Source organism: Ursus arctos, unplaced genomic scaffold (assembly GCF_023065955.2).
Source record: "Ursus arctos isolate Adak ecotype North America unplaced genomic scaffold, UrsArc2.0 scaffold_24, whole genome shotgun sequence".
Taxonomy (NCBI): domain Eukaryota; kingdom Metazoa; phylum Chordata; class Mammalia; order Carnivora; family Ursidae; genus Ursus; species Ursus arctos.
Window position 1 is genome coordinate 12,491,085 of NW_026622919.1, and position 26,779 is coordinate 12,517,863.

At 44.4% G+C, this 26,779-nt stretch overlaps 1 protein-coding gene across 3 annotated transcripts in view; it reads left to right on the plus strand.

The window, feature by feature from the left end:
• Positions 1–2,952: 2,952 nt before the first annotated feature.
• PRKCA (protein kinase C alpha) overlaps positions 2,953–26,779 on the plus strand; it is a 384,286-nt gene continuing 360,459 nt past the window's right edge. For all 3 annotated transcript variants that reach the window (XM_044389116.3, XM_026512416.4, XM_057318221.1), the window contains exons 1-2: positions 2,953–3,207; positions 6,279–6,310. In XM_044389116.3, the coding sequence (XP_044245051.3) occupies positions 3,035–3,207; positions 6,279–6,310 (205 nt within the window). In that variant the 5' untranslated portion in view covers positions 2,953–3,034. The remainder of the gene's footprint in view (positions 3,208–6,278; positions 6,311–26,779) is intronic.

Sequence of the window (26,779 nt, forward strand, 5' to 3'; positions counted from 1 at the left end):
TTCTGACCCACCAACACCTCTGAAATCTTATCCTCCTCCCTAACTTACCCAGCATCAGCCTCTTCCCAGCTAGACCTTGCCTCTACCCATTTCATGAGACCTGCCATTCACCCTAACTCTAAATACAGCCTAAGTAATTATATATTCCACCAGTTGTCTCAGCTCTCCTAAACCTTGGATTAAGTGTGTAGAGCAAAACACGAGTCTTTAAATTATCTTGGTTACTATAAATCTCAGAATCAAGCTTTTTATGCGTGTAAGCAATTCCTATTGCTCAATTTGCTAATGGCCTGATCCGTTGGAACACAGACTAGTGATCTGCACAGAGCAACAAGTTTTAGGTTGAATCATAAAGATTATTGGTTTTAAGTAAACCACTCTGGTTTGGAATCACCATTTTCGTGGCCCGACTTTGATCCTAGCCCCCAGCCTCTGGGTCCTGCTGGTCTAAGCAACACCTCTCCAAAGAGTCTCAAGCTTACTTCTCAAAGGCAGGGCTAAGAGAGGAGGGTTCTGACAAACTCTTTATTCAGTCTACCATTCCCTGTTCCTTCCAGCACTTTCTCCATGAAGCAGCTGACTCTACAATAATTACTAACGCCCAAGACTGACTGACCACTCCCTCTCCTCCTTTCTGTAATCCCCTCCAATTCAATCTTACCAAGGAGGCTTCTCAGGTAGGCTGCAGGGGCAAAACTGTGGCCCACGTTCCCATTAGTCCTTCCCATTGCTTGGGAATCCTGCTCCAGGGGCATCTCCCTCCCCCACAATTGTGCTAAGCTGTAGGCAATTGACCACTGAAGCTTAGCCCAGTTATCAGTCAACCACCTTCTAGTGAGTTCTTTCTATACCCACAAGGAACAACAGTAACAACTGAGGCAAGAACGCAAAGCCACAACCTGAAAGAAAAGAGATCTATTGTCTTCATCTGGTCTACCCATTGCTGAGATCAGTCACTCCACTCCACACCTGGGAGATAATCAGGCTGCCGCCATAGCCCATTTAGTTCTTAGCTCGTCTTCCCTATTACTTTCCTCGGGGTTCCAGTATCAGCAACCCCACCCTCCAATTCTGCCATGTTTTTCTTTTATCATTACATCAAAGCTTAAGGGAAATAGAAAGAGTCTTGTCTTCATAAAATGTGTGAGGACCACTCTTAAATTAAGATGGTTATGAGGAAAGCATTGGGGGTTTCATTCTACTGTGCTTTACTGGATTTACAATCATCAGTAATAAACAACCATGGCTCAGGAGGGATGCTTACAGTGTTTTGTGGAAAATTTGATCAATTTTCCCAATGTGCCCTGCTTTTCGTTCCTTCTCTCACCTCTTCCTTTTTTGCTTCCTTGGCCTGGGGGCGCTCCCGTGACAGGTAAGATTTCTGACCAGAGAATCAAGCAGGTGCAGTCTCTTTAAGCACTGACAACATTGGCTCCAGAGATTGTAAATGGGCCAGCAAAGTGCAGGCTCCACTAATGGCCAGTCAATAGCTTACACTTGCTAAAATATAAAGCACATTTCTAGAACCAAGCATTCAATTAGGCAATCTTAAAACATGGTAACCTATATGATCTTTGTGATATGCTCTAAGATGACATGGACCTTCGAAGTTTTTTTTCCTTGTCTTTTTTCCCCTAAACGTCTTGAAGAGTAAACAATGTGTTCTTTTTCTTGATGTTCTTCAGCGCGTATAGTTGTTTTGTGAACTTAGTGAATCTGGCAGTGAGGTAAAACAATAGTGAAATGCTGGGGGATGTTTGTTTCCCTTCCGTATTTTAGCATCCTCGAGGCAGAACTAATAAATATTCCGCAAGTGATTAGCTGGTACATCCCCAAGTGCGTCCTTTGCAGATCCACGCCAGCTACCCTTTCACAAGCAGTTTTACTTGGTAATTTACAAGTGTCCTGGCTGCACTCCGCACCTGCCACTATTGCAGTAATTAGTTTAGGCTGCAAAATGATTTCTAAATTAAGGTTCTGGACTTGTAAAATCAGGAAAGGCTGACAATCAACGTTGTCACTGTAGTGGCCAGCGAGTAACGGGATAAATAACTAGGACAAGTCCTTTAACCATCCCACGTGCATATTAGAGGGCTGTACAAGATGCAGCCGAGAAACAGCTCAGCAGTTAAGACGCAGGTGGTAGGGTTCGTGTGCGATGATTTACAAACACGCCCTTGCTCTTGTCATATATAAGCAGCGTTGGGTGGGGTGAGGGTTCGGGCGTTTTAGAGCACACAAAGCTAGAGCGACAGAAAGCCTGAGCATCGTGCCCCAGAGCATCGGCGGATCCTGGAAGGTAAGGAAAGGCGAGCTTCGGGGCAGGTCGGACCGAGAGGCAGCTGGGGGCGCTGCGCAGAGCAGGGAGTCGGACTTCTCACCGGAGCAAGGGCGGCCGGCAGCCGGTGAGCCGGGAGGGGAAGGATGAGCTGAGGAGTGGGAGGAGGGAGCCGGCAGAGCAGCGTGCAGTGCCCGAGAAGCGGAAGAAAGGAGGAGGGCGGGGAGGGAGAAAAAGAAAGGAGGAAAGGAAAAAGGCGGTGAAGGAGAGCGGCCCGCCCCTCCTGGCGTCCTCCTCCGCTCCCAAATTCGGGCGGGCCCGGTCCAGGCCGCCACCTCCCCTCCCGGGGTTGCTCGCAAAACGCGGAGGCTCCGACTCCCTGGGCGCCCGTGCGCGCCCCCGGCCCCGCGCGCCCCCGCGGCTCTCGCGCTCGGGGCATGCGCGGTGGGCGGCGCCGCTCCGGGCCGCCTCTGCCGCCGAGAGTAGGAAGCGCGAGCGCCGGGCGCCGGGCTGTCAGTGAGCGTGGGGCCAGCCAGCGAGCCAGCCAGAGAGCGAGCGGCTCCGGTTCCCGCGCCCGCTCCGGCCCGACTCTCCCCGGCCGCCGCCGCTGCCGCGACCTCGGCTGCCGGCCCGCGCCCCCGCCCCCCGCCCGGGGTCGCCAGCCGCCCCGCCGCCCTTCCCCCGCCCGCCCCCGCCCCCCGGCCCTCCCCGGCTGCTGCCGCTCCCCGGCGGAGGCAAGAGGTGGTTGGGGGGACCATGGCTGACGTTTTCCCGGCCAACGACTCCACGGCGTCTCAGGACGTGGCCAACCGCTTCGCCCGCAAAGGGGCGCTGAGGCAGAAGAACGTGCATGAGGTGAAGGACCACAAATTCATCGCCCGCTTCTTCAAGCAGCCCACCTTCTGCAGCCACTGCACTGACTTCATCTGGTAGGTGCGCGCGGGCCGGGGCGCACGGCCGGGCGCCCGGACCCCCTCCCCTCGCGGCGACCGGGGCCGGGGACCAGTCCCTCTCTAGTCCGGGTTCACTTCGTCCTGGGGACCCTCGCTCGGACCCCTCGGTTCGGGCGCGCCCACTCTGGGGCCGACTCACTCGGAACTTGGAGAGAGCCGGCCAAGTCCGAACTCTCGCGCGGAACGACACGCGCGCGCCGGGGACACTCGCGGGCAGGACTCCCGGGGAAGTCGCCGCCAGGTCACACACCCCCTGCCGCAGGAAGGAGGTTGGCCTCGCGCTTCAGTGACATTGATCCCCTTCTGCGGGTCTAGTGTCTCCTACGTCTCCCAGGCGCACCCGCCTTTCTGTACAGACAGGGGAGCCGCTGCTTGCTGGGTGTGAGCGAAGGGAAGAGCGAAAAAGAGAATCCAAAGGGCAGAGTTTCCCGGAGAAACACGCCCGAACTAACCGGGGAGCGGCGGCGATTGCGCCGCGCGGTCCAAGTTACTGGCGAGCCAGGCTGGGCGCCTTGGGGGGGGGGGGGGGGGGGGGGGGGGGTGTGTGTGTGTGTGTGTGTGTGTGTGTGTGTGTGTGTGTGGTTTCCCAGAGGGCTCGCACTCCCCTGGAACCTTGGGTCCTTGCCTACTGTAGCTTGTATCTGCTGGGCACGGAAGACTGCACTTTCCTGGGTGAGCCCAGGGAGAGTGGAGAGGCAGCAAACTGTTGAAAGCTTGCAGTGGGGGAGGGGGAGTTAAAACGGAGCAGGCAAATGGCAGAAGGGCAGAGGGAGTCATTTAAAATAGACCCTGTCAACACGAGATTAGACCTGCAGCCCTGTTGATGAGAACAGAGGCCTTAGTTAAGAAAACTACTGTAAGGTGTTAGAGTCCAGGTACAGAGTTTACGGTGAACGCCGGTATTGTGGGCCCACGGGTTTGGGGGGTGGGGAGGACTGATAAAGGCATGGCCTTCAGGGGTCTCTGAACCCTTTGAAACTAGGCAGAACTGTATATACCTTTTTCTAGTGAGAGTCGGTGGCTTTTACTGACTCTCGAAACCTCGACACCCCTCCCCCGAAAAATACCCCCAAAGTTTAGAAAGTCGAACCCTTTAGAAAGGGAACCCCAGGTGCTCTAGTTTGAGCAGGGAGCAGTTTTTTTCCCCCCCCCCCCCTCAGGTTGGCAGATACCTGACCTTTTTCTACCTCCTGTTCATAAACGTAGGTAGGAACTGCCCAAGTCAGAGCTATGGCGGGGGTTCCGTAATTCCTGTCTCTCCTAGGTCAGGGGCTGCACTGGGGGGACAGTACCACTAACCCTCTGAATGGCATGTATCTTCTTGGGGCCCTAGGCAGAACTTAGGGTTGGCTGTGTGAATCCATCAAACCCTGGGGAAAAACAACTCCAAGGGTGAAGTCCACAAATGTGCTAGTAAGATACTTAATTTTTCTCTTACGGATGGCATCTGAATTCATCACAGGTGGGGGAAATGAAGAGCCCCGCTAATGTGCTTATTTTTTTCTCTACGGGTGGCATTATCTGAATATCACATCTGGAGGAAATCACCTCTAAAGGCCCCACAAATGTGCTAGGATGCTTTTCCTTCATGGATGGCTGTTAGAGGTACTTTTCCCCAGGTGTGATAGATTCTAAGGGAGAGTCCCACAAACACGGTGCTGATGAGGTGCTTTTTCCTTTACTTAGAAAACTCAAAAGTACTTTTATGAAAAGCACAGCCTCCTCTATGAATGACTTCCACTGTGTAAGTCAGCATATGAGGCAGTTGTGCCCAAAGTAACTGTAGATAAGGTGATCTAGAAAGTTCTTGGAGCATCAGGGCAAGAGGTTCCTGCAGCTCGTTAAGGGGATTTCTTTAGCCTCCCATGCCGATTGTGGGATCCCATAAAAAGCACCGAGACTGCTGACTACTTCTGGGAAGTAGGTGAATTAGGAAAGGGACTGACAACATACATAACTAGGTTAGCTACTGTCTTTCCACTATCAGTTATTCTAAAGGATTAGCCCCTGGTGAACTGCTATGACCCTTCAGGTCACCAGGTGTAATGTGAAGTAGAAAATAAAGGTCTCCCTGTCCGCTTCCTCCCAGAGTAATTCCTGTAGCGCTTCTCTGCCTAACTAGAAACTACTTGAAAGTTCCAGGAGAATATTCACTAGGATTACCTAGCAGTGGTTTTAACTTCAGTTGTCTCTCATTGTTTCTGTGGGTCCTTAATTTACAAGGTTGTTTTAAATATTAAAATACTGATACTTTAAAACTATAAATGTTCGTGCTTAAGTATATTTGGGGGAATAACTGAGTCATATATAAAGATCTGTGAAGTGCTTTGTCAAAAATGCTATGTAAAGCAAGAGATTATGATTAAGAATTTTAATGCAGTTCATCGTAGTTGAAACAGTGTTTACAATTTGATGTCCATGGTAGAGCTCTCTGCTCAGGGTAAATCTAAAGTAATTTACAAGAAAATAGCCTCTGTTTGCTTTGAATGCTATTGATGGTCTAAAAAATTAGGTCATAACTTCAAATGCCACCGATAAAAACGGTATTCTGTGAAATCTGTCTCCTTTTAAACTAAAATTTAATGTGGGGTGGTACAGTTTGGCGGTTTCTAGACACCTATCTTAAGTACATTCATAACAAATAAAGCCCCTCTTTAGTTTGAGAAAAAGACTCTTCATTTTGTCTTCAGGGACAGATTTAAAGCACTTCCTTCAACCATAGTCTTTATTTGTTGAATATTATAGCCAACTCTGAATATCATAGTCCTATTGTCTGGAAACTTAAGTATGGTTAACAAAGTGTAAACTGCAAAGAACCTTGAAACATTGAAATAATTCAGTGAGCCTTTGGGGGCCATACAGAGGTTTTTGTTTTTCCCCCAATGTTGAGTTTATTCAGTACTCTGTCTGGGCGTGTTTTTCCTATTAAATCATTTGTTTTCATGTACAAATCCTTAATTCTGTGGAATGCTTTGTCTCGTAACTGGTTTAAAATATGGTATACAACACAAAATATGTTAAGATACTTTGTTGTTTCTGTTTTTCAGGGGGTTTGGGAAACAAGGCTTCCAGTGCCAAGGTAAGCTGCCACGTTGGATTTTATTTTCAAGTACCACAAGAAATAAGCATTCCAAACAAGAATGGTATTTCTAGTCTTTGTGATAAAAAAAAAAAAAAATTAAGATATTTTCAAAATGAGGTCTGTAAATTTGGGCCGTTAAAAAAAAAAATCGTATTGCCTAGTAATCTGCATATGGAGCTGCCTTTTTCTCATTGAAGAAAAAAAGCCTTCCTGTAACTTTATTTTTTGCCAAGAACATTCTTGTCAGAAACTGCTGTCTTCGTGTGGGTGTTGAGGAAAAGAAATGGAATCACTTTGTATTCATGTGGCTTTTCTTGTTCTTGCTCGTTTTTGTTCTTTATCTCTTACCTATGTATTGGGTTGGACTCATTCATTGTAACTAATCTTAGGCCATGCATCATTCTGGTAATTTTTTGATTACGGATTATTGTTCGGAACAAAGTTAGCACATTTTAAAGTTCCCTAGACTAGAATGGGTTGCTCTGCTAGGAGGCACATGTTTCCGTGTTTCCTTTAGTGTGAATGTGACCTTTAATGTGTATTTGTACTACTCATTGCATCTGGAAAGAAATCCATTTATTTCCACCTTGGATCTGTAGTCCCATTTTACACACGTCAAGTATCTCATTTTTTTTATACTCTCCCTTCTATTTGTTTAAACTTAATACTTTGTACCTTGTGAAGGCATCTCAGGCTCCTAGCCCACCTTCTAGCTCTCCTCGCTATATTATGTTTGTTTAGTTCTGGTTACATTTCCCATCTGGGCATTGGTTTATTAGGGCAAGTGGGAAGTGTACATTCAACCTGGAAGATATTATCCTAACACCATTTAATAGTAAGGCCACCAGGGAGACACTGTGTACTTTAAAATTGTGCTTGTGAGTTAGCTTAACTTTTAAAGTTCTTCAAATTCATGAACTTGTGTGTTAATCTATTTTTCGGTGCAGCTATTTTATGGTGTTAATACCTTTATGATGTGCTTCAAATACCTGTCGAATAAAAATCACTGAGTTACATTGGGAAATCAAGGGGTATTCCTTTAAGGAATAAAGAGAACAGTGTGTTGCATCCCTTTTTATAAAAGATGAAAGGAAGGTGGAGCTCTTTACATTTCTTAGTTGTGGACCTGAACTTATATTAGGCAATGTTTGGGTCTCAGCTTGAAATTTCTTTAAATTTTTTTCTAGGAAGTTTAAATGTGAAAAGTGTGGTTCTGAGCTGCTGTGATTGGCATTTACTTGTTGTAATGTTTGGATGGGAACCTATGGAAACACAAGAATACTTGAGAAAGGAGGGCTTATTTAAACTACTTTTTTTTTTTTTTTTTAATAAGACTTCAGGAAAAGTTGGTCCCTTTTAGACCTTGTTGGAGTCAGTCTTGCTGAAATAAGAATGGCCATATTAGGCGCGCGGGGTGGGGGGGCTGCATAATTCTCCTCCCCAGACTGGAGTTTTTTTTTTTTTTTTTAGTGGATTAGCAGGTTGTCTTATGTCAGCATAACTTCCATAAAGTAAAAAGTGAAATTCTATGCCCTTCTCTCTTCTCTCCCTCAGGGATAAGTTCTTTTTAAGATATCCATTCATAGCTTTTAAGAGATCGAAGTTTTAAATCCTGCCGTTTGCCCCCCCCTGCAGTATATGGTGGATATCCTTCCCTGTTAAAACATTTGTCCTAACTTAATGGTTGCATGTGTGGGTGTATCAAACCTATTCATCCATTTCTCTATTTTAATTTCTTACTAGTCCAATGTTGCTATCAACAATATTCTTGGACGCTAGTATTTCTATAATGCCTAGAACAGGAGTACATCGTAAATTTTAATGAGTATAGCTACGTTCCTCTCAAAATGTAACCATTTACATTTTCAGCATTAATGAGTGTCCCCCTTTCCTTTCACTCTTACCAATATTAGAGAATACAGGTCTTTGACATTTTTGCTTTGGTAGGTGAAAGTCCCCCCAGCTCCCCATCTTCATCTGGATAAGTTTGAACATTTTTCAAACTTGTTTTAGCCGTTTGTATTCTGTGAATTGCCTTTAATACTTGAAATTTAGTTCTTACAAACTGGACAAAATAGAGCAATGAATATGTACTTTGTGCACTGTTCCTTGAAGTAAAAACCACAGGTCTCCTTATAGGAGTTTCTGTACTGCATCTACAGATCTTAATTCATAAACTGCAACTGCAACCCATCCGTCACATGCTATCTGCTTGTCCCATTTTGTTTAGTATGTGTCCTCTATATTTGACTTTAAGTAGGCATATGCTAATTATCCTATAACTTCAGAATGTTCGCTCAGGATGGTGCTTTTCAACTGCACAAATATACAGTTACCTAACATTTCCATTTGGCATTCTCAAAAGCACTAACATCTGGCCATTCTTAAGTTGGCTCCATGCCCAGCATGGATCCCATCGGGAGGCTTGAACTCCCAACCCTTGAGATCAAGACCTGGCTGAGACCAGGAATTGCCCACTAACCACATAGGCGCCCTTAACATCTGGCCATTTTAGAATACGTTTAAGTTAGAATACACCTGTTTTCATGTTCTCCAACTTAAAATCTTGCCTGTTCTGTTAGTCCCGTTCTTCAGGAGGACATCTCCTCGTCCTGTGCCTTTGGCAACCTGCCCTCTGGAGATGGCAGCTGGGCTTGCAAGTTTTTCTCACCTGATGGAGGCAACTTCTAGCTCCCAGTATGTAGTATGTCATCTTGGCCGGTAGATACAATATCTGTAGCTAAGTATACTTTAGAGAGGTGCGTATGTTCCAAATGAGTCATCTCTTCATGTAAGATAGCTTTAACATCGTCATTATTTCACTTAGTCTTCCGGTTCTTTTTTTTTTTTTTAAGATTTTATTTATTTATTTGACAGAGAGAGACAGCCAACGAGAGAGGGAACACAAGCAGGGGGAGTGGGAGAGGAAGAAGCAGGCTCATAGCGGAGGAGCCTGATGTGGGGCTCGATCCTGTAACGCCGGGATCACGCCCTGAGCCGAAGGCAGACGCTTAACTGCTGTGCCACCCAGGCGCCCCTAGTCTTCCGGTTCTTAACATTGACTGAAGATGTGAGGTGTCACCCTTCAAAACTGGGTTTCTAATCTGTGTGACTTAGACAGCCTTTTACAACCACATAAAGATTCCCCCCCCCCACTTCCCTTCCCCAAGAAGCACTCTGAGTGGAAGCAGGAAACTTTTCTGAAGATCTGTTGGCTTGTTGCCCCTTGCACTTCATGGACACTCTGCCCTTCTTTAGATTGCAGTCCAGGTGGACAGCCCTGAAAAAGTGGATATTACCTGGGCGGGTCACACAGGAGGATCCCACTGTGAACATTTGCTGCCTTAAATAGCGAAACCAGGGGCCTGTAAACACTGGGGGGAACAAAGAGTGCAGAGTAGCTCGAGGAGCCCTGAAATAATCCTAAGATTCTTAGAGATGAAGGTGAGCTTGTCCCTTTGTAGATCTGAAATACCCTTGATGACAGAAGTGGCCTTTTGATTTTTTTTTTTTTTTTTTTTTTGGCTTTGGCTTCACATTCTCTTGGTGTGCTTGATCTACTCAGTGCTGATTTTCTCCTGTGAGGCTAGCAGAGAGCTGGGCCTTCTCCCCCAGACAGCCTCTTCCTTCCCATCCCCTCCTCCTTCCCCCCCCCCCCGCCCCCGCCCGAGCAAGAAAGGTTTGTCTGACCTGATCACTGATGATGTGGAGATTCAGACCTCGAAGGTCTGTCTCGAGTCGGTAGTCTCGTGCTCCGGCTGCTTCCCAGAGCTGTTGCCCTGGAAGAGGAGAGGCTGTCCACCACGCTGCTCGAATGTTGTCTTCCTCTGGGGCAGTGGAGCCAAAATCGTCTCCTCTGTTGCTTTCACCGCTGGAAAAGGGATTGAGCCAGCATGACACCCCCCCCCCCCCCAACGGCGCACTTCTCAAATTTCAGTGATAAACAGGCTCCAAATGGGACCTGTTTCTTTGCGCCAAACACTTACGTCACCTGATCTGATTGATCTTAGCATGTTTTTTTTTCTGCTTTTTCTATTCGTTAATGTCACAAATCAAAATGAACAACTAAGCCAGGATCTTTAAGATACCCTAAAGAGTGCGTCAGAATCCCCCCTCCCCCCCATGACTGTGATCGACAGGAGACTGGCTCTGAATGCCCAACACTGGGTGTTTGAGGTGTCTGCCGGGAATTGAATGCACCTCTCTGGGGCTCCAAGATGCTCTGAATCCGTCCTGAACCTGGAGCCATTTCTCTGCTAAGCCCACACCAAATACTGTACTTAACCTGTGACTCCAATTGAAGTGCTGTTTTTCAGCGGTTATGGGTTAAAAATCGGTTTCCCTTAGCCTCTGACATTCCATTTTGAAGGCGTGTTTCAGGGTAGATCTTTCCATCAGCTCACCTGATAGGGATGGTGTTGCTCATCCCTTCTATAAGAAAGTTGATGTTTGGGAGAAGGAAGTTCCGCTGCCCTCCCCGTCTTGTCTTGGCTGTGTAAGCAAAGGAATTCCAGAAAACCAGAGCGATTTAGGGGAGGATGACCTTTAATAGAGGGGATGGAGTTGGCGGCTTTTCAGACAACGCTGTCTTGTTCTTACCATAGCTTATGGGATGCCTTATAGGATGCTGGGGGGCCATTGTCAGGAGATAGAAGGGGGGGCTGAGGTCTGAGTTGACTGCCTTTAACAGACTTGTCCTTATGTACTGGATCAGCCACTCCTAAATTTTTGGCAACAAGCTGATTTTTTTCATAGTTGACACCAGGGTTTTCTGTCTTCAGGCCTGGGTTCAGTGTCTCTGCACCCCATTTCTCATTGGTTACTTCGCAGGCTGGAAGCTGTGTTAACTATAAGTGAGCTCCTGGGATCATTGATACGATTCCAGGAACACCAGTCCACAGAAGACTGTAATTTGAAATTCTGGCGGTTTTGTACCGAGGTCCGATCAAAGTATTTCCGTTTCAGAGATGAAATTGTTCAGGAATACCTAAAACAGAAGTGGGGTAGAGGGGCAGTTGGAACTGCTTTTCTTTCCAATACTTCCTCCACAAAAGTGCATGAATACTTGGTAGAAGCAGGGACACACGGACAGACCTGTCGGTATTCCCACTTGGTGCTGTATCCTTGTTTGGAAACCATCTCTGATTAATGGCTTTCCGAATTGCTACTTTCACTTTGTGGAAGCCTTCTGTTTTACCCCCCCCCCCCCCCCGAATCGGATGCGGTAGCCTGTGGAGTGGCTCTTCCTCCTCCCAGGCAGTAGAAACCCTAATATTTATTTTTGCAGGTGAATCTGACATTGGAGTTTCTGCTTTAAATTTATGATGAAATTACTTCCCTGAATGTTTCACTTTCTTAGGTAATGTTATTCAGACTTAAGTTTTTAAGCCCATGAACCCTTAGCTTGCTCATTTGTTTTCCATCAAAGTATTTTCAAAATAGGGAAACTCTGCTATGAATGCTCTCAGGATGAAGTTCAGCTCCTCAGCAGGACATTTCAAATTCAAGTCTGTTTTTGCTTTTTCAGACTCACCCAAGGATGCTTTCCTTCTCTCCACCCACCAGTCATGGCAAATAAGTTGCAGTTTCCCAGAAAGTGTCCTGTCCACCCACCCCCCCAACACCTCTTTCTCCTGTGAGTCTTAGCCTAAAGTTTAGTTCAGACCTTTTCCATCCTCCTTACTGTTCTGGATGCTCTCCCTATTCTAGGACCCTTCACCCTGCATCGTTTGTCTCTTCTGCTAGCCTTGAAAACAAGGAGTGAGTCTTATTTCTGTCTCCTGGGTTTAATGCAGTGCCTGGCACTTGGTAGACGCTATATAAATATTTGTTGGGTGTGTGATTATATAAAAGGAGAGATATGATATGAATGTCCATAACCAGAAGGGTCAGTGACTTCTGCCTGCATACCATTTTTTTAAATCTAGTTTATAGTTCCTAGTTATGTCAACTAGGATAGATCTTTCAGTGACTTAAGTATTTTCCAAAGCTAAGCATGTCTGTTCAAAATGCTAATTTGTATCTATAAGTTCTATGCAATGCTAAACCTAATAGGAATAAACCACTTAATGTGCCTCCTGTCTTTAGAGAAGTATCTAGAAATCCAAAATGAATCTTATTGCCACAAATAAAGCAAGAGCTAGTTATGGACCACAGCCGGGATGGGGGGGAAAAGGTCTTGGGTACAGGGTGAAAAATCCTAAACCAGCTCCACTACACGTATTTGGTACAGTCCTTTAAATGTTCTCTTGTACTTCGAGATGGCTGATAGCTGAAACCAGCCTGGCATGCTCCAGAAGGCGTTGTAGCTCAACTTCATTGATTCTGAGATACATAAAATCTTTAAAATTTTATATATATATATATATATATATATATATATATATATATATATATATATATATATATATATATATTTGATAGAGACAGCCAGCAAGAGAGGGAACACAAGCAGGAGGAGTGGGAGAGGAAGAAGCAGGCTCCCAGCGGAGGAGCCTGATGTGGGGCTCAATCCCAGAACGCCAGGATCATGTCCTGAGCCGAAGGCAGGTGCTTAACGACTGCGCCACCCAGGCGCCCCTGATTCTGATATTTTTAAACTTCGTGTACCTGAAAGGTTTCTGTGCCTTGATGTGAGAAGGGCCAGATGAGCGTGGCCATAGAAGCACCTGAGAGCTGTTAGAACTGAATAAGTCCCTTTAAAGATCTTCTTCCTGTGGGGGGGGGGGGGAAGACGAACGGTGACTGTGGCGAGGTGCTGGACACGTAGGAGTGCTCACTTTCTGCACACTTTCCTCCCCGGCGCGTCCCACAAAGCGCAGAGCTGCTCCCCTCCTTAGAAATGAGTGCTGAGGAACCTACCAGGCTGGCAGGGTGGAGCAGGGCTTCCCATTCAAACAGTTCTGCAGAAAACATTCTTCAGAGCCAAATGGAAACTTCTTCAGTACTTACAAAGCCTGGATTTATATTAGAGGAAAGAATGATGCCATGAAGGGAAACGTGGAAACATTTCTCGGTGACAGAATTAAGGCTTTGCTGTCCTCCTGTCAGAATTTCCATGACAAACCCTTTATTTCAGGTCTTGTTTTCTACTAAACTGTGAAACCGTAGGTTAGACTTTCAGGCTGAGATGTGAACACTTCAGGATTGGTATGGTATTCAGTCAAATCTAGATGAAATTACTGTAGCTACATTAAAGCCCTTTATTAAATTATACAAAGGGGAAAATGGCTTCTGGAAATAGATTTCTATCAAAAATGTAATGGAGGGGAATGATTTGATTAATTGTTAGCACAAGATCAGAATTACGAATGGGTTCACAAAGTAAGATTAGCATGAGGGCAGTTAATCTTCAATGCCTTCACTTGGCTGTGTTTCTCCACCCCTCCCCAACCCCCCAACAGCTATACCTCTTTAGTTTTGGCATTTTGGGAAATACAGGATCCATCTGTATTATCGGGGGTGACTCCAATAGGTAGGACACGAGGGTAGAAATATGGGACATGAAATTGTTTATAAATTTTAGATACAACTTGGACAAACTTATATGAGAAATGGGGTAAGAGGAGAGTCTGGTTAACAGCTAAATTGAGCAAAAAGCTTTCCTGGGTACGATTCAACTCCTGTGGTTTCACCAACAGAAAAACTGGCACTTTTGACTCTTAATGCTATGTACAGAAGTTCATGCACAGTAGTCCATGATGTGGACTTCCCTGCACTTGAAACGGTCACCCGTGTAGTGCTTACTCTTAGACGCTGTTCTGAGCACTTTCCATTAATGCCCTTGATCATCACAATTTTGAAAAGGTAAGCAGTATTACCCCCATTTTAGACTGGGAAACAAACACTGAGGCATAGAAGTGTGGAACTTGTCCAGGGTCACAAAACGGTGGAGCTGGGCTTCAAACCCAGGCAGTATGGGTCCAGATTCCATGCTGTGAACCCAAGTGTTCTGCTTCATGGTTCCTTCTGTTCGTTAGGCTTCGGCCACTTACTTGACTGTGGAGGTGTGGAAAAATGAAGAGTCGTTCAGCTCTGTAACACTGTGCATACTGCTCGTAGTGGGAGATAATGCCGGATGTGTAGACCTGCTCTGTATACCGTGCCAGGCACCGTGGGGCATGGGTCAGAGCCCCTGGCATCAGAGCATAGGGAAACCCTGGATGAAGAAAAATGTGTAATAGAATTCTGAATGAGATCGGGATTGTTGAAGTCCCCGTGGGGGTGGGGAGAGGTTTTCTGGGCTCATTAGGAAGTAGCTTTCCATTTGGGCTTTGTAGGGTACAGAGAATTTCCTTTGAAGAGATGGTAAGATTTTCTAAAGGGAGGGAAATAACTGGAGCAAAAGGAGAGGAGGGGGGTGAAAGGGACTTGCAAGTTCAGGGAGCAGCACAGACCAGGATGGAGGGAGAAGGCATACTATTCCAGATGTTGCCAGTGCCAATTCCCAGCAGAAAAGCAGGTTCCACAAATGTGGTATAGAACTACATGCTTTTCCCCACATACTGCTTCTGGGCCAGCACAGGATTTCATATCTTTTTACATGGTTCCTAGTTTGCAGAAGAAGGTGGCAGTTACTGGGGGTTAAAGCATTGTATCTCCATGTGAAAGATACATTGTACTGGAGCTTAGAAAACAGCTTATTTTAGAAAGTGCATGGTTTTGACACTATTCCAAGGGTCTCTTATGAAGCTGATACCATATGACAGCATCCTGTTGGAGGTCCAGAGTGTTACGGTATGGAAGTTATAGGACCAGAGGTGAGATACTGAGATTAGATTTGCTCATACATATTAATAAGGGGAATGAGAACTAGCCTATTAAAATCACAGTTCTAAAAACCGCGTACTGATTGTCAGAACTTCCGGCTCATCAGTGGTTTTGCCTTCTCCATGGTGCTAAACTTGGGAGAATGTTCTATACCTTTGTGGAGGAAGGCAGAGGGCTGCTGCAGAGCACGGCCGTTTGCAACAGAAGATGGATTTTCATGTGGGTTCAGATTTGCAAAAGAAAAACTCCTGTACTACTATGCTGGCCTGTGCTTACAAGGTGCACCTCCCTGTGGGGAGCTGGCATCGCTGTTCTCCCGCTCTGGAGGAGCAGACGGTGGGGGGGGGGGGGCAGAGAGAAGTCAGGTAGTTGGTCCATGGTCTGGTGCCCTTGAGACCAGGCAGCTTTAGTAAAGATCTGTACTTAATGGGCAGTAGTTGTTTCCTATCTGACGCTGTACAGATAAGTAGCCAATCCCTTTTACTTCTCTTTTCATTCCTTCTTCCTTTCCTTAGATTATCTAATAAAGTATGATTTGTGATGCCGTTTGTTGTAATTGGAATAAAACTCATCGATTCAAGAAAGCTAGGCATGTGCTTGTAAAGGCCTTTGTTAGTTTCCGTTTGGATTTGTCTTGAAATTAAGAGGCAGTAAATGAGCTTAATGTGTTTTCCTTTTGAATGAGTGCATGCAACTGTAATTCTTAAAATATGAAAATGGGAGATTACACAAAAAATCTTAGATCCTGCAGCTTGGTTCTGAACTAACAACGTAGAGAATAATTCAAATCCTACTTTTATCTTATTCTGACGTGTTTTTCTTTGGTGAGCTTGTAATCATAAGCTGTGCACGGATATTTAACCTTTAATAGGTGGATTACAAAACAATGATCATGTTATGAGTCATTCGCCTGATTTCGAAATCTTAATAAATCTAACTTTTTCACATGCTGAGTTTGATCATTAAGTTGACTTTTGTTTAGTTCCACATTATTTCTTCAATCTGAATGACTCATTAAGATGGAAAACCTCATTCTTCTTAAATTTTCTCTCTACCACATGCGTGCCTTTAAAAATCCCGTGAACGTTAAGTAGTTCAGAAGCATGCAGGACTGTTTCTTATTTAGGTCTAAATGCGAGTTTAGGGATAAGAGTTGAGATGCATAGTCTAGTTTCCCTTTTTGCTTAATTGTACCATCAAGCACCATAGCACCTGCCGGTATCGAGCGGAGTCTGTACTCATGTGATGCAAATTAACTCGCAAAGTTGCATTTTATAAAGATTAATTATCAAGTAGGAGCTGGAGTAGTTAGTATGATTAAGACTTGCTGTAGTGGTCTAAAGGGAATCTCATAAAATGTGGTAGAAGAAGATGAAAGGTGAAGGGCTAGAGCAGGGGATAACTCAGTGGATGAGGCTTTGGGTTTATTAAACTTTGTATTATACATCTCATTGTCCTAATGCTTTCTAGGTCTTAAAGCACAAACTCAGGAAAGATAAAGCGTTCATAATAGTAACTTGGATACGATTGTGAATAAGGTGCTTTTGGCTGACTAATTGGTACAAAACTAATGAAGGCCCGAGTTTTATCTCAGATTTGAAACGCATTGTTATCTTTTGGTCCTTGTTTGTCTTTTCTTTGTATCCCTTTTATGTTAAATTAGATATTTTGTATATTTGGTCCTAACAGCCTGCGACTATGTGGAGATTTTCTTGAGATATTTAAACTTATTTGAAATGGTGGAACATATTCATGTGAGATGGGCAACACTTCTGGTCACTGAGAGAGAACCTGGACAGCTCTTCCAAAGCATTGGATTTGATATTAAGTTACATGTTCTTAGATGATAAAAACATGCTTGGGTTTAAATGTGCGTTAATAATCTGAATTAATATACATCTAAATCCTCCCCTTTCTTGTCCTCCTTGGTGAATTATGTAGTCACAGGATCGGGAAGAGCCACGTTCTTGGAATTTTATTATTTTTAAGTAATCTCTACACCCAACGTGGGGTTTGAACTTACAACTCCAAGATCAAGAGTTGCACGCTCCACCGACAGAGCCAGCCAGGCACCCCATGTTTTTAGAATTCTAAAGCAAGAAAGGACTATGGAGACGATGTAGTTGAGGTCCTTGAATTTATAGCTGCGGGGTTGGCCCGCAGAGTTTAAGAGACTTGATGTGACAACCAAAATCTTTAGCCCCGGTTCCCGTCCAGTGTTATCTGCCTGCTGTTCTGTAGCTCCTAAACCTTTGTACTCTGCGGCGTTAATTCTTAGGTGCTGTTGCCAGTAAGTATAGGTACTCGTCCAATAATCTCTGTGGTTAAAGAAAAGACACCAGGAACCTGCAAACAAAGCAAGCACTAGATTCCTTTTATTTGAAAAATGGCTGTGTCTTCTGGAGATGAACATGCATCTTGCTCTGAAGTCTAGGAGTTTTGTTAAGGATCATATCTTTATTTCTTACAGTGTAGACGACCAGTCTGGGAAGGACCTTGAGTTTGTGTCTAATGGGAATCCGTCAGCAAGGGAGAGAACTGCTTCAAATGACAAACATTTCTTTGACTCTTTCCAATTTTGATTCTTTGGGAGCAGGCTACGTTCCTATGTCTCTTAGTCTATTAATCTTACACTGAGGTATTACACCAGAGCTGATTTTTGCATTTTATATATTACCTGAAATATATACACACAAATGTTAGTAGCTAGTTAATCTGCAAATGCACGTCTTTTTAGTAGCCCCCTAAACAAGATGTGAAGAGTGACTACATGTGACCAACGAGTTTACTTGGTTTTGCCTTCTGTAGTAAAAGTACTCTTGGGGACCTGGGTGGCTCAGTTGGTTAAGCATCTGCCTTTGGCTCAAGTCATGATCCCAGGGTCCTGGGATCGAGCCCCGTGTTGGGCTCCCTGCTCGGTGGGGAGCCTGATGCTCCCCTTGTACACACTCTATCAAATAAAAACATTTTTAAAAATGTTAATTAAGAACCTAAAAAGTAACTCCGCCCTTAAAACTTATTTCCGGACAGTAGTACAGCCAAATACGGAAGTCCTACCTTTATTTTGTGGTTTCAGTGGTGTTGATTGGAGGTTTCGACCTTGGAAATACAGATATGGTAATAGAAACAGAAAATATACAAAATGACAGCTCTGATGACATGTTTATGCATACCTTTCTCAAAATTTATTTTCTATCTAAATCCAAATAAGTCTTGTAATTTTTCCTTGGAAAATTTTTCTTCGTGTCCTAGATTTCTAAACTCCTTTAAAAATGAGCCCAGAATGGGGCGCCTGGGTGACTCAGTCATTAAGTGTCTGCCTTCGGCTTAGGTCATGATCGGGATCGAGCCCTGCGTCCCTGGGTTGGGCTCCCTGATCAGCGGGAGTGGGAGAGGAAGAAGCAGGCTCCTACCGGAGGAGCCTGATGTGGGGCTCGATCCCACAATGCCAGGATCATGCCTTGAGCCAAAGGCAGACGCCCAACTACTGCGCTACCCAGGTGCCCCCCAATTTTGAAGATTTTTGATAGGACTTAAGTGTTGAGGGCAGGAAGCTTCAGTGCCCCCTTCATGACTGCTCCTTTGTGCCTACTGTATGGAGGTTACTGCCTGCTTTGGATTATAGCCTGCCTTTTCAAATAATTCTGTTCGGTCTTCTGGGGGGTGGGGGAGAAACCTTTGAATCTAGGATGGGGCAGTGAGTGGGGGGTTGTTGCTGAGAACTCAGCCACATCTCCTCTGCAGAGGATTAAAATGTCCCTAGCTCTAACTGGGGTTCTTTCTCATCAAGCTCCTTAAACCTTTGGAAGAAATGGGTGGTGGTTTTTGTTTTGCTTCCCTTCAAACTGTTGTTTTGAACTTATTTTACATCTAGGAAAGGTGAAAAATGATACAGGGGGTTTCCATAGATCTCTCTCTGGCTTGTCTCAGTGTTACATTGTAAGGGAAACATACGTAAAATGTTATCTGGGAGTACCTGGGTCTTTGGACCTGTGGAACTTCCCATGGTCAGATTTTCCACTGGTCCTGATGCTCATTGTTCAGCTTACCACATTCCTCTATTTTCAGCAAAATGGCATCTGGGTACAGAGGTTTAATTGGACTCCGGTTCAGTCTGGGTCATGGTTTAAGATGCCAAATTTTAACCATGTGCGTGTTAGTCACATGTGTATTAACGTGGAAGGAACACCAGTGTATTTTCTATCAAAGTATCCCAAATTGAGGACCGTTAATGTAGTCAAATTGGTTTGTTACGTCTTGCAGTATACAGCATGGAAACACCTGCATGCTACATGTGGGAAACTAGGTGGCCAAGTCTTTCCACATGTGTGGTGTTCATTCTACCTCTATGCAAATTTCGGTTTTTACCAAGTACTGTGGGTGAGAGGTATGTGTGCGTGTGGGTGTCTATTGATGGCGGTGGAAAGAATTGCTAATTGTTAAATAGCTATTTACCTGTCTGAGCCTCACCCACGGTCCTTGTTCTACTTGGTCTTAATTTCCAACACAAGATAAGATTGGGACTTGAGAGTTATTTTTGTACCCTGGAACATCAGGGGGCAGAGAATAAACACGTGAGAGGGGAGTTTGGTGTGTTCCTATTTGAAGCAGCAGATGCTCATCTACTCTTGGACCTGCTGTGTACAGAAGCACTAGCTGTTGGTATGGAAGAGGGTTTTCATAGGAATTAGAGGGCCTCTTCACTCAGGAATTTAAAATTTAGGTAAGGGCACCTGGGTGGCTCAGTCAGTTAAGCGTCTGCCTTCAGCTCAGGTCATGACCTCAGGGTCCTGGGATTGAGCCCCAAGTTGGGCTCCCTGCTCAGTGGGCAGTCTGCCTGTCCCTCTCCCTCTCCTCCTGCCCCCATTGTGTGTTCACTGTCCTCAAAATCTTTAAAAAAAAAAAAAAAAAAAAGGTAAGTGTGATTTAGATGCATAGAGATCTAAAGGATACTTTTAGGAAAACACATAAATACAAAAAAGTCGCAGAGGGAGTGCTGGACTGGAAAATAAGTGATCTTGGTTTGAATCGAGCTTAGGCTCCTGTCCTCTTCATAATAAGGGAGTTGGCCTCTCCAAGGGGTAGCAAATACGTGGCATTCTTGCGGGGGCTATGGCAGAGAACACTAATCATGATCTTCTTTGAACTTCAGAATCCTCAAACCTGTACTTGAAGTAGCCTTAAATATCAGTTGATTGGAATTGACATGAAAGACCAGCAAAACTGGTCATCCCCAGGCTGGCTACTTTCTGGGCACCCCCCCTGCCCCCCCCCCCCCCCCAGCTATTGATCTCTTGAGGATAAGGAAGATGGGAGTGCTGCTTGCTGCTCAGTGTTTGTTTCTGCCTTTTAATTCTTCCATACAAGGACAGCATCTTTGAAAAGTAATTGTATAGCACTGAATTTAAAAAAATACCGTTAACATGTTGAAAGTTTCATGCAAAACAAATCCTTGGTTGCTGGGAATTAGTCTTAAGCAGGAATGGAGTTGATTTAGGATGGGGGGGGAAAACTCCATTCATGCCTTGATGCTGTTTTTATTAGCATGTAAAATGTTGGATTTTTCTGACTTCAGATGGGGCGAAGCTGACAATTTTTACTGTTCAATTTATGTGAATGTCTTAGAGTTGGAATCTGGTATTTGAATTGTTTGTGGTCTTTTACAGAGTTCTTTGGCCCCAGTAATCGCTCTGGAGTCCCCCTTTCTCCTAATCTGTAGAGGAAATAAATACTAGCCCACCTTTGTTTTTGACTTTGTGGGAAGCATGATGAAGACTGAAGTAATGGGACCCTAATCTGAGCAGTGCTTGGCGGTAGTGTGGGAGTACAGTGCTCTGTTGAGAAACGCATCAGAGGAAATCAGGTTGGAAGCAGTAAATCCGGATGCAATGTTTCTGAAATTGAGTGGAGTTAAGGGAGAGGAGAAAAGGCCTATGGGGTGGGTAGTTGTGACTTATTTTTTTTTTTTTTTTGAAAGCTTGCTTACAATCCTTCGAGCTAGACAGAACCCTAGGATTACTTTGAGTTTATAAGACTGCATGCTTTTGCATGCACAAATCCTATTTGTGCAAATTTGACCTTTAAAATAATCTCCATTACTGTCTCCTTATCCCTCTCCTCCTTGCCTCCTTTTTTTAAAAAGCTGGCCTTTTGTATGAAGCATTCGGTTTTGTGGTTGATGCTGAGGCCTGCAGACTTCCATCTGTGGTTGGCTACTGTAAATCTCGAATATAGATCTAGTCCGTGTTATCTAGCAGGCACTGTGCTAACTGCTGGAAATGACAGTAGCTAAACTCGATCGTCTATGGCCTTTGTGCACGGCTGGGTGTTAAGCACGTCACATAGCTATCTTACTTAAATCTTCATATTGAAATGAGGACAGGTTATTTTATGGATGAGATGCAGAGGTTGTGTTGCCTGAATTCTACAACCAAGTGACTGGATTAGGTTAGTATTTGAATATAGATCGTGATTATGGATTCACTTTTTTATCAAACATGGATTTTTATGAACTTGCGTCCAAAAGTGGCTTTAGAAAGGTAAATTCTTCATGGATTCATATATTTTTGAAGCATTACTTTTTTTTTTTTTTTTTTTTTTTTTTTACAACTTGGATCCAGATGTTGTCCCCACAACCCCCATCACTCATATTAAAATGTAGAATATCTATTTGTAAGAATGTGCTCTTTAATTTCCTGTCCTATATTCTGGTGGGAGAGGAGGATATAAAACAAGTGCAGTCAAGCCTGGCAAACATTAAATTGAGGTTTCAAAGATACATGGAATGAGTTTATATTTGATAAAAGATTAATTCAATCCTAGCATTTTACTTTCTAGGAGTGTCCTCTTTTCTGTTCTTACCCGAGGTAGGGTAACTTTGTAATTAGGTTTGCTGTAATGCCTGCTCTGCCCATCTTTTTGAACTGTTGAGATCAATTATGTTGAACTTACCCAGAGTCGGATGCGATCTGGCCATCACAAACTTGGCTTCTCTTAGAATTGGCAGTGTGTGGTGTGTGTGTGTGTGTGTGCGCGCGCGCTCTCACCAGATTTCCTATTTTGGGTTTCTATTTGATAGGGCTCTAATTTATCAGTATCTGTGAATTCTTGATATTTTAAAGTTTGATAATGGAGAGGTTTGCTGAAAGTGATGTGACACCTTTGTTTTACTTTTGATAATCAGCTTATTTAAAAAGATTCCTAGATTTTTTTTTTATCATTTTCTATTTCCATAACTTCTAAACATTTGAAACCAGCTCTGTAAACGTCTGTCCTTCATCGATAGGACTTAATTCTTTATTACAGTTCCTTTCTACTCTATCCTTAGAGCTTTCTCGTTTTATGTAGTTAGCTTTTATTTGAACATTAATACAAGTTTGCAGGAGAATTTCACAAAGTGAGGTTAAAAAAATTTTAGGTTATGATCTGGTCAATGGAGATATCTATATAGATATAGATACAGATACATATGTGTGTATATATATAACATGGCTTTATCTGCCAGGCACAGTGTCTAATGCTGGAGATATAAATAAGGTATAAAGTGAGACCATCTCTGCTGTAATCCCTCTAGTAATGGACCCAGCCACTAATCGAATAGTCACATGGACAAATGACTATAGACTGCTTATGGAATTATAAAGGAAAGGCGTAAGAACTCTGCCAGTGGATAAAAGAGGGCCTAACTTGGGCTGAGGGGTCAGGAAAATCTCACCTAAGGAATGAGCTTTTAAGGATGAAAAGGAGTTGAGAGAAAGGGAAGGGCTTTCTGGGCAAAGCAACCAGCATGTACAAGGAAGGGAGCACTGTGTTCTGGAAACCCGAAGCAGCCCTCAGTTACTGGAGTTTTTAAAGCAAATCTAACAATCTGTGTTAATCTTTTAGTTATGACTGTAAAATCATAAAACAAGCATTTAATATTGCATATCGGCAGTAATGCACTCTTTTTGTTAGAGCAGTCACGAGTCATGACCATAGCTGCATAGCTATGGCAATTCCAAGAAAAAACCTTATGAAGCCAAAGTACTAATTATGTTTCATGAAAATGACTCGAATGATCAGTAAAGGGAACATTGATGCTGTTTTCTAACCTCCACTTACTTTATGGGTTTAGTTGGTGAATCCTTTTTTTAAATTGAGGTATAGTTGACATACAAAGTTAGTTTCAGGTGTACAATATAGTGAATTGACCATTCTGTACGTGATGTAATGCTATGGTAAGTGTACTCCTCATCTGTCCCCATACAACCTTATTACAATAGTGACTTTATTTCCTGTGCTGTACTTTTCACCCCCAAGACTTGAGAGTCTCCTGCTGTACGGACTGAGCTAGCCAGGCTCATCCCCGAGACTTAAACCTCGAAGTTTGTACTCTTAGTACTCTTCACCTATTTTGCCCACCCGCCCCACCCTCTGGAGTGTTCTGAGTGAGGGTGCAGAGTGACAAAAAGTTGGAGAGGTTGGCAGGGGCCATCTTGTGGGTCTTGAATAGAAATCTTTAACCCATTCTTTTGGCCTAGGCCCCATGAGGATCTTTCACAGAGCTTTAAGGAAGAAGGTAGCCTGGTCAGAATTTCTTTGGAAAGGATCACACCTATCATATAGAGAACTAACTAGAAGTGGGCAAGAGTGGATGGGGCAGCCCAATGGGAGGCCGGTCCTCATTCTGGTAAGAGATTTCCTACAACTGGAGAGGTGGTAGAGGTTTACAAATCCAGGGTCTACGTAGGTGAAATCAGCTGGACATGGTGATGAATTGGCAGTAGAAGGGGATGGACAGGTGTCAAAGATCAGAAGAGTGAAGGTGTCTCTCAGTATTGTGTAGCAAGCGAGAAGACCAGGCTTGGGGGGAAAAGCACAGGATTTTTGAACCTGTTGAAATAGGTGTCTTAGAGGTCTCCAAAAGGGCTGAAGGTGAATGTCAGGAAGTCCTCTGGATTCAGGCACTGAAGCTGAGAGGGGTGGCCAGAGCTGGTGAGCAAGTGTGAGTCATCTGCTTAAAGGTAGGATTGAATGACGTGGCAAGGATTAGTGTGCCTGGGAGGGAGGGCCAATGCAGTCAGCACAGCAGAACCCTGACATCCACTGGCTGTGTAGATGAGAATGAGTGTGCCAGAGAGGGGAAGGGGCAGTCAGTGAGGCAGGAAGAAAACCAGGGGCTCTGGTATAGGAAAGCCAAGGGAAGAAGGGGATCCGTTGGTGTAGGCAGGGTGAAATTTACAGATGGGAGCTGTGTGGATGGGATGTCGGGGGTGGAGCTTTATTGTCACGGGTTGAAGAGTAAAGGACATGGGGACAACTCTGAGCAGTAATTCCCTGGATAGTTACTGAGGTTGGTTCAGCTACACACATCCTATTTACCCACAGTACTGTTTTTCCATGAATTGTCTTTGAGGGTATGGCTCCCTGGCAAGGTCCATGTCTTACAAACAACCAGGCTGAAAATGTTATCCTTTCGTTCCTTAGAACCCTCAGCAAATGGAATTCTTTAAACATTTTTAGGCATTCAATACTCCGTCTTTACCAAGCTCGTCTTGACTCCTCCTCTCTGCTTCTCTCTTGGGTATTAATACAGAAGGAAACAGCTGAAATAAGCTGTTCTCAGCTAATCAAGGGAGGTACATACCCCAGTCACAGCCCCTCTGCCTTTACGCAGCCAGGACATTTGTAGATATCCATAAATGGACTTTTTTTTTTTCTACAGCTGTAATATCTATTCATCCGATCAGATAAAACGGGATCAGTAGGCAAGCAAGCATTTGTCAGTGTTGGAGAGATTTTAAGCTATGATATTCTATTAGAGACTTCATTTTCAAGTGTTTCGTTAAGAGGGCCTCAGCATGATCTCAGGAAGAGGTATTTGGAGGGTCATGTGCTCAAGAATGAACTAGATTATAAGATGGACTTTAAAACAGCAACAGCAAAAAGGATTTTGGACAGCTGTCTGTGGATGAGGCTGGTGGCAGTAGGATTAATGGATTCAGGCTCTGGGAATCCTGGTAGGAATGAAGAAGGCACATGCTTTCACTCTGTCTACTCCTAGACTGTTTATTCTCTCTTCCTAAGAATTCTGTCTGTTAGTACTCCATATTTTTAACCCTGGAGCAATTCCATAAGTGAACAAGGGGGCATGTCAGATGCTGCTGCTGCAGACTGCCTTGAAGATAAGTTTTAGCGGGTGCTTCTGGAGAAATTTGTAGAAATGGAGTGTCAAATAATTTAGGATCTAAGCTCCCTGGTTCTTGGACTCATGTTATCAGGAAAGGAAGGGTTGGGTGTGTGATGGTCTTGGATGTGAATTCGAAGAACCTGGTCTTGGTCTTTCAGGTGGAAAGGCCATACCCCAAGCTTCCGCCTTGCATCCCCCCCCCTCCCCTTTAGCCTCTGGAGACTCCTTTGTGGTTGGTACCATGTTCTGCATGTAATACTGTTGCACTTTCATTGTACTAGTTGGGATTGGCAGTTCCATGCCATTGAGACACATTCATCCCCCAGTCACGGTGGTGGCTTAACACAAGAGGTTTGCTTCCTCCTTGCCATACATGTCCACTGTGAGTCCGAGAGGGGACTCTTGTCCACATGGTCTTGGAGGAGGTCAGCATCTGGGACCAGAGGCTGCCTCCTTCAGAAGCAATGGAAGAAGAGACCAGAGTATCCGCCCACACGGGCTCTTCTTCGTTTCAGCTCACAAAGGACACCCTGCTCAGTGTTCTTTGGCCAGAGCAATAGGACCTTCCAGTCGGGGCAGGGGAATGATCCGAAGTTACTGAGAAGAATGGGAACATTTGGGTGCTCTAGTCCCTGCTACATCTGTATTTATTTCTGTGAAGGAAACTGGTGACAACTATATTATTAGAATATAACCTTAGTGGTAAAATGCATTGCTACAGCCTTAAAATGGTCTTAAAGACCATGTGAAGTACAGTGTTTGCCTTGTTAAAGCACTTATTTTTATGGCTTTTCTTTCCTTTTGAAGACTTGATCAGTATTTTCCTTTTGAATCTAGTGACTAGAGCAGAAGAAAATGTTTTTGCCCCATTCACGACAGGATGTATAAAAGTACTGCCTGTTGGAATAGACCATGGGAATTCTGGCAACACCCACAGCATCCACTTTCCTAGCTTCTCATGTAGGGTGTGGTGGTGGTGGTGGTGGTGGTGGTGGGGGATTGTGCAGTTTGGAGAGAGGGTTGGGGGGAGGGGGACACCAGCGTTGAGGACTGTCAACCTAGCTAGATTCATGCTTCCATTTCCTGAAGTCAAACTGGTTCTGGTATTTTTAAGGGATCTTTTTGTGATAGTCTGGTTCTATCCATTAAGTCTTTGTTGAGGTAAAATGAAGACCTCGGATTTTCCTTCAGCCCTACCTGAGCAGCACCTCTGTCCATGTGCTGTGCGTGGACATAGCTCTCCAAGAGAAACCAGCATGGAGGCAGGGAGTCTCCTAGTGAAGTCTGTATTACAGATAATGGTAAAATAAGTTTGCCTAATAGTCTGACAAAGCATAACTAATACGAGTGATTATTAATGGGAGTGTATTCCCCTAAATGCTGAAAAGCTTCATATTCCTCAAAGCACTTAGTTTTTTTTTTTTTTAACCTGTGTTGCTGTTGTAGCATGAATCATCAAGCTGTTCTGATGATCAAGGATAAAGTGGTCTAGTCTGAATAAATGGGACCCTATGAGAAGGATCTGTTAA